The sequence below is a fragment of the Xiphophorus couchianus genome, chromosome 19 (assembly GCF_001444195.1).
Source record: "Xiphophorus couchianus chromosome 19, X_couchianus-1.0, whole genome shotgun sequence".
NCBI classification, from domain to species: Eukaryota; Metazoa; Chordata; class Actinopteri; order Cyprinodontiformes; family Poeciliidae; genus Xiphophorus; species Xiphophorus couchianus.
The window spans coordinates 20,701,667-20,715,523 of NC_040246.1; the positions used below are offsets into that span (position 1 = coordinate 20,701,667).

At 35.5% G+C, this 13,857-nt stretch overlaps 1 protein-coding gene across 4 annotated transcripts in view; it reads left to right on the forward strand.

Annotated features, from left to right (window-relative positions):
• The window catches only part of fancm (FA complementation group M), a 44,565-nt gene that overhangs the window by 18,170 nt on the left and 12,538 nt on the right, over positions 1 to 13,857 (forward strand). For all 4 annotated transcript variants that reach the window (XM_028001237.1, XM_028001239.1, XM_028001238.1 and 1 more), the window contains exons 5-13: positions 2,636 to 2,767; positions 3,792 to 3,924; positions 4,033 to 4,125; positions 5,005 to 5,100; positions 5,266 to 5,432; positions 5,977 to 6,183; positions 6,818 to 7,055; positions 7,140 to 7,288; positions 7,974 to 8,138. In XM_028001237.1, the coding sequence (XP_027857038.1) occupies positions 2,636 to 2,767; positions 3,792 to 3,924; positions 4,033 to 4,125; positions 5,005 to 5,100; positions 5,266 to 5,432; positions 5,977 to 6,183; positions 6,818 to 7,055; positions 7,140 to 7,288; positions 7,974 to 8,138 (1,380 nt within the window). The remainder of the gene's footprint in view (positions 1 to 2,635; positions 2,768 to 3,791; positions 3,925 to 4,032; positions 4,126 to 5,004; positions 5,101 to 5,265; positions 5,433 to 5,976; positions 6,184 to 6,817; positions 7,056 to 7,139; positions 7,289 to 7,973; positions 8,139 to 13,857) is intronic.

A 13,857-nucleotide genomic window follows, 5' to 3' on the forward strand; every position in this document is an offset into this window, starting at 1 on the left:
ACTAAGCTTTCTTACCTCCGTGCCTTTTAGCCAGGCAGCAGCAAGTTCACACTGAGCATGCTCAGACTTGATATCTTCTTAATGAAAGTGTTCTGTTTGATTTTAATAGCTGGTAACGGTGTGCTTGAGTGTTTTTTGCTCTTAAACACTTAGTCTTATAAATAAATTAATAGTTAATGTCACCACTCCTAAAAAATCCTCGTGTTTGTATTAATGTGCCACATTGACAGAATCAAACTCTGTTACTTTGACTTTAACATAAAGTATTTACAGCAGTTGAAGAAAAAAAAGACCAACACTTAAGAAATTAGCTAAAAATTGTATTTACAGTATAAAACAACTTGCAGTTTTCCCTTCTGAACTTTCCCTGTTGTTCCAACCAGTACAGGCAAAAATGGTGACCTCAGTAATCTGGTTCTGTGTAATCTCATAATCTGGATTTGACCGTTGTGTACGCATTTCCACACTGAGCTCCACCTGTCTGTTAGCCGACTGTGGAAAGCAGTGGGGCCGTTTTCTGCTAGGAATGTGGACTCCCTGAGTGGACTGTTTACGTTAAAACAGAGAGGGATGTTTTATATTTTGCTGTTTTTTTATTATATAGATCCTTAGTTTCTGTACAAAGATTTAATAACAAAAATAATATGACATGTTATGCAAAGCTTAGTCAGCCCCTCTCCTAGCAACCCCAGCGAAGCCTGTCCGTTACCTAGCAACCCCAACCCGTCACCTAGCAACCCAAGCAGAGCTCCAGCATGTTCGGTCAGCTGGTTTTACTACTGTACAATGGCTGCTGGAAAGGATAAGTGTTTTGTTGTTGACTTTCCATCCAGAAACCACTTGCTGCATTCTTGTTGGTTGTGCAGGAGGCTCTACCAATGCTTTTCAAAAATGTACGGTTGAATAATTGCGGCTCTGTTTGCAGCCATTTTAACGTGCGAGTGTAAACACACGTTTACACGGGGGCGTGGTCAAAAACAGCCCTAAACAGAACTGTTCAGACTAAATTCTCACTATCTAAGAATGATTTTTGTGCAGAAACCTATAATGAATGTGTTTTGTATAGACTTTTTCTAGCCTGTTCAAGGAAGCATAATAAGTCGCCTTCAAGCATTTGTCTTACTCACTGAAACTAATTGATGTTTGATTTCAAAACAAAAACAGAAGTTTGAATTTTCTTTTGTGTTAACATTCCTTTCGTTTGAAACCTTCACCAGCCAGAAACCACTTTCTGTGGTTTGGAGCCAAGAAACTCATTTCTAAAAACCTGGATTTCCTGTTTGTCAACGTCTCCCCTGGACTTACTGCAACAGCCCCATCTATGGTTTGCTGCTTAGTTTTATTAAATCAAAAATTAAAAAAAAGAAAAGAAATTTAGTAAAATTTCTAATTAGATTAGATGCGACAAGAGTGAATAATATATTCATTTATAATGACTGAAGAGGCATTAAATAGACAGCCGAGATTCTGGAAGTATTTATAAAAGTTTCCATGAATTTTTTCACATTTTGTCAACAGCAAACTTCAGTGAGTTTTTGAAGGAAGTGCAAATTTGTGAAGTGGAAGGAAAATGATGCATTTAAATATTTCAGTTAATAGAAACATTACATGTGTGGCATTTATTTACAATATCAGAGTAAGTATCAGATTTATAATTTTCTTTTCGCTTATTCTTTATTTTTGCAGTAAACCCTAAACCCTAAAGTTGCATCTGTAATTTATTCATTTTCATTTATAACATGAAACAGTTTAATCATTTTGACTGTTTAATGATATCCGACAATTATGTTTTATTGCAACTCAAAAACTGGAGTTGAAGATTAAAAAAATTAGCTTTTCTTAATTATTTTTTGCTGTTATTTTTTTTAGTCGCCCATTAGGTAATTCTTAAAGCACAGCTGATATTGAGTGTTGTTACGAAGCACAGATCCAACCAGATGGTCTGTTCTCTCTCTGTTTGCTTGGTGTTTTCTGAAATGTCAACAGGTTTCCAGGTTATCATTCAATCTGTAGCTCAGATTATTCAACCCATTGTTCAGGAAAGTGGGGCAGATCTAAGGATGCGTTTACATTTTGAGAGAAAGCGTTTCATGAGAGCAGGGATAATTGGGCTCTGCTTAATCGACGGTTTTAATTCGACGGATGCTTCCTGCTTGTTTTCTTTTCTTGTAGATTGTGATGCTGGAATGGCCACAAAGCAAGTCAAATTGCTTTTCATGTGTTACAAAACTGGATTTATTATTTGTTGTACACATAAATTCAGTGAATGACCCACTTCTTTCATTTTTTTTGTTCTATTCAATTTGTAGAGCAGAAATTTCACTCAGACGGAATTGAAGTCGTAATGACCCCGTCTATCATTATCTGCAGATGTGTGGATAAAAAGCCTTTGTGAAATTGGATGGATGCTTTCCCATTAGCTGGAAACGAGGACAGGCAAAAGGAACAAAGAATTCAACATCTTTTATTTTTTATCAAGAATAAAACCTCTCAGCAGGTCTGCTGTGTGGCAGTAGTGGTAACGATTGTGTCAAACCTGTTCTCAGTGGGCATGCTGCTGTTGTTGGGCTGATTTATTTCCTCTCTTTACAGGAAGTATCACTAAATTATACTTTTTTCTCCCTGCGCCTGCTAGGTTCTGGAAAGGTTCATGTCCCGTTTGGTTCAGAACCGAGTGATGGGCCACAAGGACCTGCGGGCGCTCAGCAAGTACCAGCTCATTCTCGCCAGGGATCAGTTCCGCAAGAACCCGCCGCCGCACATCAAGGCATGCGCTCTCTTAGGAACCTTTGTGTTTTCAAGTTCTGTTAACTTTTAATTAGTTGTCTGCATCATCTGTATGATTCTCACTGCTCTAAAAAGCAAAAAAGAAAAGTGTTCCTGCATTTTCCACATTTTGTCACATTACAGACCAGAAAATAATACGTGGTTTCCAAATAGTCTGACTGCACTGCAAAAACACAAATTCCTAACAAATATTTTTGTCTGATTTCCAGTGTAAATATCTTAGTACACTTTAAAAAATGGAACTTACAAGTTTCTTTTCTGCAAGATATAGAAGCTTGTTTTAAGCCAATCACTCCTTAATATTTAATAAAAAGTTTTAGTTCCATTGGCAGATTATTTCACTTATTACAAAGGAAAATGTCTTGTTATAAGTGAAATTGGACTAGTACTTTTTATCCACAGCTCAAACTGCAAAAACACAAATTTTTGCCAAGTATTTTTGTTTAGTTTCTAGTGCAAATATTGTGTGAGGTGTAACGGCTTGTTTTAAGTCAATCATCCTTGATATTTATTTTAAAAAGTGCAAGTTTCCATGGGATTATTTCACTTATAACATGGGAACAAGTATTTTTTAAATCAATATTAAGGAAGTATTGACACAAAACAAACTTCTATATCTTTCTGAAAAGTTACTTGTAAGTTAGTTTAGTCTCATTTCAACTAGACTAAAAATACTTGGTAATATTTTATGTTTTTGCAGTGCAGATGGTAGAAATTGTTGGTAGGACAACCGTTAGTTATGTAGTTTGCAAATCTGAACTCTTTTTAAGATTTATCAGTTTATTTCACTTTGATTTTACTGATTAAACTCTATTTGAACATCAAAAATCACTGTTGTTGGAAGTATATATTTTTTTAAATGTTGCCTTTGACATGAGGTTCTTCACTAGATTTGTCAAACTGTTGGATTTTTGCTAATGCATTTGATAATAAAATGACATATTATTATTCTCCAGCTGGTCTGGGTTTCTTCTCGCTGATTCATGGCGTGTTGCTCCTTTCAGGGTTCTCATCAGGGAGTGCTGGAGGGCGACTTTGCCCTTTGCATCAGCCTGTACCACGGCTACGAGCTGCTGATCCAGATGGGGCTCCGGTCGCTTTTCTTCTACCTACAGGGAATCATGGACGGATCCAGAGGTCTGTTCCTTTTTTTATGTCATGCTGAGAACATTTTTCCACACGTTTCAGCTTGATTTTGTTGGTTTGTGTGTAATGCGAGTCTGTGTTCTGCTTTGTTTTGCTCAGAAATGTCCAGAGCTAAGAATGAATTGCAGAGGACTCCGACGTTCATGGATCTGTACCAGGAGATGGAGACGATGTTCCTGACGCCACCAGACGGTACGTGGATCACTCATTACTCTTAACTCAAACTCAGAGCTTAAGACTTTTTCATAACAAACTTTCATTCAAACTGTTAAGTTTTTGCCTTTTGTAAAATAATTTAAATTACAGTGTGGATGAGGGACATCCAAATTGTAATTTTTACAACAGATTGAAAACTGGATTAATGACTCAGGGTTAGAATAGTTTGGGGGGTTTTCATTGCAGTTTAGTTTTATTTCATTTTGACGTTTTGTTTGTCTAATTCAGTTAGTTATAATTAGTTTTTAGTCCATTCCCAGTGACTCAACACCTCAAGTTGTATTATTTTCCTTCTCTTTAATCTTCCAACATCTCATCTAGGTATGCTCCGATCCACGTTTTTCACTTGCTAGTTTTTATTAATTATTAGTTAAATACAGCTTGGTTTTAGTTTAGTTTTTATTACTTATATTTAGGGGTGGACAGTATGAACTTAAAGTTTTAGCAAAAAAGTGACTATAAGACATTTTTTACTTATTTATTTAGGTAACTGCAATCATAGCCTCACAAACGCAAATACCATCATATAATGAAGTGCTTTGGCTAAAATAATAAAGAACCAACTTATGTTTTTTAAAATGTTTAACAAATGCAGTTTTTTTAATAGAATCACATTGAATAGACACCACAGAATGATACTAAATGTATTATAAACAGTAATATCTTTTAGATCTATTTTTTATGTCATTAAAAAATAGATCTAAACATTGTGCATTTTCCAGAAATTATTGCCGAGTTGTGCTACACAAATAAACTTGCCTAAGACATTTGCTGTTCTTTCCTCCTTTCTGGAAGAAAAATAAATACCATGCTTCTATTTTTGACCAGTTTTTCATCTCGTACAACTTCTTCCAGGTCCATTCATTTACAGCCATCCCAAACTGGAAAAACTGGAGGAAGTGGTGTTGCAGCACTTTAACGTGTGGGTTCAGAGCTCAGCAGAGACAAATGGTAACCTCCTTTATATAGCACTACGAAGCTGTGACTCATAAACTGAATTATTCTTCTAGCTTAGACATGTTTATTCCACTACCTTGCACATACAATGCTGAATAATTCTGAAGAAATTCAGATTTATTCAGCATTTTCTGTCCCGTTTTCTTATTTCTGGTGCAGATGGAGTAAGCACACGTGTGATGATCTTCTCCTCTTTTCGGGAAAGCGTTCAGGAGATCGCTAGCATGCTAAACCGACACGCGCCACTGATAAGGGTCATGACCTTTATGGGCCAAGCCTCTGCTGGGAAAGGCGTCAAAGGCTTCACCCAAAAGGAGCAACTAGAGGTCAAAACTGGTTTTCTTGGGTTTATCTGTACAACTTTAGGAGACAAAGAGTCGACAGTAAATTATGTTGGGCTTTTATTGATGCTGTTGAGCAATTATTTCATCAGCCTTTGTGCAGAAGATTTAATCAGGGGTGGATTTTCTCTTATTAATGCCAGTCAAAATTATACTTTGAAGCTCAAATAAATGCATGGATGCCACAAAAATTGAATGAAATGCTGGCATAACCTTTCCTGTTTTATCGACAGTTTTCACTTCATGCAGTTGTTTATTTTTAAGCAAAAACCTTAAACTGCTCCTTCGCATGTTACTCATCAGGGTTGTTGCTAGCTAACCAAAGAGTGAGTGAGTTAGTTGAACTTACTTACCTGGTTGTGAGAAATTGAGCGTGTGAAATTGAGTTTAGTGAATATTCTATATGGAATATTCTATCAGCTTTATCATCCATTGATATTGATCATGTCTGTATTGCGATATATTGTCATTAATTTATCGTCTAGCCCTAAGAGACAGGACATTAAATCCCTGGTGAATTATGTGACAGGTGGTCCACAGGTTCCGGCAGGGGGGCTTTAACACTCTGGTTTCTACCTGTGTGGGGGAAGAAGGGCTGGATATCGGTGAGGTGGATCTCATCGTGTGCTTCGACTCTCAGAAGAATCCCATCCGCCTGGTGCAGCGAATGGGACGTACCGGCCGCAAACGACAGGGACGCATCGTTGTCATCCTGACAGAGGGACGGGAGGAGAGGGTAGGCCGCCGTCTCTGATTGGCATCTTTAGTTTGCAACTGGCCTGAGGGAAGTTAGCCTCCCCAACTTTCTTAAAATCTAACAAAATCGGTGTCAGACATTTGTGTTATGTTTGTGCAGCAAATTCTTTTGTTTGTGCCGCTTTTGTTTTTAAGATATTAATGAAAGTTTCAAAAATCCAAAGGACAGCCATCCCCCACTTTACCTGAGTCAAACTAAATTGGTGTTAAACGTTTGTGCTACATTTGTGCAGCAATATTTTTTTTTGTGCCGCTATCACTTTGAAGCTATTAATATAAGTTTCAGAGGTCATGAAAAGTGATAAGGTGGGGGAGCTGGTTGACCTTTTGACTATTGAACTTTCAGTAATATTTTCAAAACAAAAGCAGCACAAACAAAAAATTTGCTGCACAAACACCATATTTGTCTGTTTTGAAGGAAGTGGGTTGGCTGGTTGACTTTTGACCTCTGGAAGCATTTATTAATATCTTCAAAACAAAAGCAGCACAAACAAAAAAAATTCTGTACAAACGTTTGGCATGAATTTAGCTAAATTTGAAAATCGTTGGGAGGCCAACTTCATTCAGGTTTGCTTGTGAAGTGATGGCAAGTTGAAAGTCGTTGTTTTCCACAGACCTACAATCAGAGTCAAAGCAACAAGCGCAGCGTGTACAAGTCCATCACCGGCAACAGAAACGGGTTCCGCATGTATCCCAGCAGCCCCCGCATGCTGCCTGAGGGCATGAATCCCCAGCTGCATAAAATACACATCACCTCAGGCCAGTTTGACCACAAAGAGAGCAGGAGGTCCATCAGAGGTCGAAGGTCCCACACTGCGGGACGGACTTCACTCATCCACCCTCAGAACCTCAGTTAGTGACTCGACGGCAGGAAACTCCACCCTGAATGTCTCGGATGCTCGTTTGAATGTGACTTCCTGAAATTTGTATGTGCAGTTCGACAGGAGAGTCCCACATCAGACGGCTTTCTGAGCAGAGCAGAATATTCTCTGTGGTCGTCGACCATGAGGCTGGAAGAACACGAGGCTCATCCAACTCTGAAGCTGTCCCACTTCATGTCCATTCCCAGTGACTCAACACCTCAGGTTTCATTCTTTTCCTTCCCTTTAATCTTCTAGCATCTCATCTAGGGATGCACCAATCCACTTTTTTCACTTCCAAAACCAATACGGATATCTGAGGTTTAGTACTGATCCGATACTAAACCTGCTGAATTGTCTTAAAACGCAACAGAGAAAAATGTACTGAATTACACATTTATTTGATAACTACACCAGTACAGCTCACTTAAATACACCAATGTCTTTACAAGCTTGGTCAAACATATAAAAACAACTTTAATTGGTTCAGTCAGTGTAATTGGGAGTATTAGCCAATGTAGAATAAATAATAAAAAAACTGAAAGTCACTAAACCAGTTGGTTGGTGAAACATGTGAAAAGTAAACTGCAACAAACCTTCTTTCAAATGGTTCAGAAAGTGCAATTAGGAATTTAAATTATATAAAGCTTGATGTCGCTCAGAGCACAAAGCATAAAATTAGACTGAATAGATCTGCCTTTATGGATCAGGCACATTGTCACCGATACCCGATTAAGAATTTCTGTCAATATCAGCACTGGATCAGCACTGGAACTCATATTACTAAGAGGACTGGTGCATCTCTGAACTCTGTGCTAATTTTACAGATAGTATTTCTTTCCAAATGTGTCCAAGAAGTTTGAAAGTAGAGATAAAAAACTTGAAAATAATTCCTATTTTTGTGAAAAAGGAGGCGACTTCCAGGGACAAACCACCATCCAGAGAGCTGTCTTTGTGGGAATGGAGACACTGGCAGCACAAACTGCTTCCTTTCCATGCCGTTGATCATTCCCTCCGCTGCCGCCACTTCTCTGCAGTGATGCAGCTCATAGACGGCATGAGAGATGAGAGTGAGGTGAGTAAACACCAATTTGAAGATGAATAAAAAAAACTAAAATCATAAAAAATCTGACCTAAATAAGTATTCAGAGGAAAACATTCCAAAAAAATGGCCAACAGGAACGTTACCCATCCTCACGTGGCGGGGATGGGTAATGAGGGGAACCCATTGTAGCTGCCTGCTATTGTTATTTGTTTGCATTTGTAATGTACTTCTAGTATTGTAAAAAAGACGCTTATATGGTTAAATGAAAACTTTGCAGAATACGCCAATTTTTTCTATCCGATTAATCATCAGAATAATCAGTTTACTAAAATAATCATTAGCTGCTGTTGTAATAATTTCTCAAATAGTGGCTTTGTTTACAGTCTAGTAGTAAAACAATTGCATCTCAGAAGAAATCACACAGCGTCTCATGGGAGACTCCTTTTTTTTTTTACTTTCTAACATCAATGCAATCAGGACGACCCCTTGAAATCGAAGACAATGGCCATCTGTAGCGTTAGCATTTAGCTTGGGGGGATGTAAGCAGGACACACTGTGTGAATGCAACCAAATGACATTCTTCAATGGCCTTGGAACGAGGTTGGTGTGAAAGTTTAGACTCGCATTTAAGCCTCCAAAAAGAGCTCAAAATGAAATGAACTATGATAACTTGCTCTCTTTTCAAAATAAAAACACTTCCTGTTTGATTCAGTAAAAAATGTGACATTAACAGATGTTTACCTTTTTCTACTAATCTTACTTGAACATAAATGCATATTTATATTTCTTAAATGATGAGTAATTTTCAAAAGAGATGGGGGAAAGAGGTAAATTATATTAAAAACACAAAATTAATAAAATATTGCACAGTAAGGACGAATTTACAACATAAAATACTGTTCTGTTAACAAAAATAGCATACTCCAATCCAAAGAATGTCGAACTGAGTAAAATATAGTTTTTTAAATGGACATGTATATTAAAAAATGCACTTTTACATCACTTTTACTATTTTAAAAACTATTTTGCTCATTATATGTGTATTTTTATAAAGATTTATAGCATATGTAGCAACTTATTTATCAAGTGCAGCAGGTTTTTCATGGAATGTATCAAAATTATAAATTTGGTGTTAAAGCTTTATAGTTTTGGTTTTTTTTTTTTTTACACATTTTACTCAATTTGTTGCAGTTTAATTATTATTAATTTAATTTTGTTTCTATCTACAATACTGTAATTCAGAGTATACACAGATCAGGTGCCTGGTGATGGGAAAATGGTTTCATAAATGGTCCCAAGTATCTTGCGTAAATCCTGCTTGGTTTCGTAATAGAGAGACTGTAGTGAGCATTTAGCCAAAGGAAACCCAAATGTTATAAACTCACATGAATGAGAGGAGTCAGCTGCTTTGCTGATGAACATACAACTGTGGTTTGTTTGGAGTTGCTATATTTGGTGTTGTGACGTTAAAGCCAAATTCCTTGAATGATGAACAAGCTTCATTGTGGATTTGGTAAAAAAAAAAAAAAATCTGTTTCCGGTCTGTAGCGTCATATCCAAAAAAAAATCCTGAGCCGTCTTTTAATAAACGGGAGGCACTAAAAATACAACAGCTGCTTTCTTCGAAATCTATTTGAATCTTTCTGTGAACTTAAATCTAATTTCAGAATCACATTTTTTTTTGTTAAATATATTTAAATATTTAACAAATATTTGCATTTGTGAGGCTGTTAAATATTTTCTACTGTTTTGTTGTATTTTTTACTTTTAAGTACTTCTACTACTTTTATTACTAGCCAAACTCACCAAAGTACAAACACTGGGGAACTTTTTTTTAATTATAGAACGAGAGAAAAAATATCTTTAAAAAGGGTCCCATTCTTTTCCCTTCATAAAAGACGTTTTATAACTTTTTGGGTCGAATATTCTCTACTTTTGTTTTTATGCGGGAATCTGACATTTCTGATTTTCCTTCAAGGCACTGCACATCATCCATGATATAAACCTTGAGAGCATTTGGAACAGAAATGAGTAAACAGGCCAATTTGTTATGATGACATTTGAAACTCAGTAACATCAGTAAGAGATGCATTTACCTGGAACGCTCTCATTATACAAACGATCATCAAATATCTGGTTTTGCTTTTGGAAAAGATAGTTCTTGGCTTTGTCTCACCATCTGCTCTTTGGCAGAACATATCTCAGATGAGACCCCTGAATTTGTCCAAATCCCTGTAAGTGGGTCAGAGATTATAGTAAGGTGGGCTCTTCTTACCTCTTTATTTTATTGAATAATAAAAGAAAAACAATCCCACCTGTATGGACCCAAGAGGAATAATACAGATAAAAAGCTTCAAGTTATCATATAACCTGCAAACTAAATACGGTTAATTTAAGGATTAATGGGACCATAAATGATGAAGTAAATCTTAAAACTACAGTAAAAATTAAGGTCCTTTATCTTTGCTTCTGTTATTGTTTAAAAAGGGAACTGAGCCAAATTATGTATAACTGGGAAACACTTTTCCCAGTTACTTTTCCAATCACAGGAAGAGTTTGCTTCTCAGTAAATTAGTTTGAGTGAGAAAAGCCCCTCATTAATACCAATTAAAGTCCTATTGATGATGATTGTTCAGAAATTACTTTTCCTTCATTTTAATATTAAAATCCTCATCAAAAATCTCTTTATTTTTCAAAAATCTCTTTCTCTAAACTTTCTGTGTCACCGGCCTGTTGCTCTTTAATCCAGTAAAATATAAAGGACACAAAAGATGTATATTCTTTTTATTATGTAACTATTATTGTGAAATCAAATAAAAAACTGATTGACGTTTCTGGGTCAGCAGCTGATCTGCTTCTCACAAAAGAAAGAACAAATATTGTTTTGAACAAACGTTGATTTGAAATGTAATTGACTTTTTCCATTAAAGGGGCATTTATTTATATTGTATTTATAAAATGTAACACTGGAACTGGAAGACATTTCAAATATCCAAATTAAATAAACAAACCAACAAATACAATGAATCAGGAAGTCTTTGTAAATAAAATTCTCCTTCAAAAAAAAAGCAAGTTGAGACCAAAACACCAAACTGAAGACTTTAGTCATCCAGTTTTTGTTAGAAAGAAAAAAAATAAATCAAACAGAAATTATTGAACTTCAAATTAATTTATTGATTTTTTTTTTTTACTTTATGCGACAGGCCTACAGCCCAATATTACCAACTTAGCAACTTTCTTGCTATATTTAGCAATATTTCAGACAAAGAAAATTATTAATCAACCAAAATCTGCCTCTTAAGAATCGGCCAGAAAACTACTTCAGCTGATTTCTCACTGTAGGAAAAAGGTTAATTTTCTTTTGGTTTGTTTCTTGCTCACCCGTAACTCATTCGTCCTTTAGACCCGGTTTCTGCCAGGCAGCCATTTTGTTTTTGTTTGTTTGTTTTGAATCGCGCTGCCTCTTTGCAGCAAACAGACGCCGGTTGCACGCAGACCCCCCTCCTCATATGATTATGTAACGGTTCTCTGAACCGTTACATAAACCCAGGAAGATGGAAGTAGGTCAGGCCAGGACGACCTACATGCACAGGGAGATCAGAAAACTGATTCCAAAAAGATTTATTTTTTAACACAAGTAAAATTGAAGAATACAGCAAAACACTTCTTTTTTTTCTTTATGCTTTAGTGGTCAAAAGTGACCCAAAATAATGTGAGTTATGTTGCAAAAATGCAAAATCTTACAAGTATTTTTGTCTGGTTTCTAGTTCAAATATCTTTGTACTCTTGAAAACTAACTTAAAAGTTACTTTTCATCAAAATAAAGGAGATTATTTTAAGTAATACATGCCTTCATAAAGTTCCACTGGCAGATTTTTAAATTTATAACAAGATATTTTCCCCATTTTATAAATGAAATAATCTGCCAGTGTATCTTTAACTTTTTTTTTTTAAATCAATATTCAGGAATCATTGATTTAAAACAAGCTCCTATATCTTACTGCGAAGTTACTTCTAAGTTAGTTTTGTTTTATTTCAAGTAAACTAATATATTTGTGCTATAACTGCACCAAAAATACTTGGTTAAAACTTAGTTAGGTTAAAATTAGAGCAGACTGTACTGTTTAAGAGCATTTTTTATAATGTTATAACTGCAAAAACACAAAATCTAGTCCTTTTTTAATCAATATATAGAAATTATTTACTTAAGATAACTGGCTGTATCCTGCTAAAAGCTAGTTTTGTCATATTTTAAGTGTATTAAAGTATGTACACTTGAAAATAAACAAAGATACTTGGTAAGATTTTGTGTTTTTGCAGCTCTGTGGATGATTTTTGAATTTTTAACAATATCCCATTCTTTTACTCTGGCAGTGTTTTTTATTTTGCGATGTTTATTTAGGCCACAAGAATTTATTTTTTGAACCAAAAGGAAGAATACAACAACTTCCACTTTAATAAAATCTGACAGGAAAAAGACAATACTTGTTGCTTTTTTAGCCTCTTTTGCTGCTAAATGTTGCTTCAGTTTATCTCCAAAAACATTTACAGTTCACATTTAATAACATACATTCTAATTTAATTTAATCACAGTTATAATACAATGCAGTCAAATTCAGTTTATAATCCCAACTGGAATAAAGTCGAGCCATAGACTTTCCCTCATATTGATCACAACTGTTGCAATTAATGAATTAATTTAGCAGGGAGACAGTTGTGTGGAGGTTGTTTTTTTTGTTTGGAAAAATGCAGCTTGATTAAAACAGATGCTGCTTTCTTTGTGCTTCGAATTCATGTAATTATTGTAATGTGATGAGATAATCTGCAGAGAGGGGTTTCCACTTTGTGTTTTTCATCAATATGCAACATAAAATGATGGCAACACCGAGTCTCTGCTGCTTCTATTTTCATCATCCAGTTTTTGGGGGTTTTTAGTATTTTTAGACATAATGTGGTCATCAATTAATTGGGCCAGAGTTCAGTTTAATCCACCGTGAATTTGATTTCATAACTGAAAAATATTGACTTTGGAGGTCTGAAAGCTTCACTTTCTGTTGAACATCATCATCTTACAACTACATTTTATATTTTTATTGCACCATGTAGTAACAATAAACCATTATCAAGTAAAAAAAATGTGTTGGAAGCAATGTGGCAATGCTAATAACACTCCTATGTTTTTGGCACTTTGATTTCTGTCGGCCTACTTTTGAAGTATTCTGTACTAATATGTCTTATAAAATTCTTAAAAGAGAAACCTGCAAAAACTTAAGTCTCTAGATGAGTTATGTTGATATGAACAAAGCCTAAAACGCCTGCAGCTGCATTTGTATTTGTAAAGAAGAACATGAATAAGTTTGCAGTTATGCACTAATTTGTGTCTGTTTGTCAAAGTAATCCACAGTTGTTGTTTTCAGTGGGAAATGTTTGGCCTTTAGTGAGAATTGCAAAATACTTATATGTTAATAAGAGGTTGCGATAGCAGCAAGCAGCTCAACGTTTGCCTGCCAGATTATCTGAGTTTTAAACGGATTAGAAAAAACAGAAAAAAGTTTGTTTATTCAGAGAATGCTGTCAAGGCCAAAACTATCAGCAGTCATCATAAAGGTCTGCATCTTCATCTAAGTTTAATAGTTAAATCCACTTTGAATACATTCTTCTAATTTAATCAGAGGTGTGCAAAAAAAATTCTCAAGTAAGAGTAAAAAAGTATTTGGTAAAACATCTTAAGTAGACGAGTAACTGATCA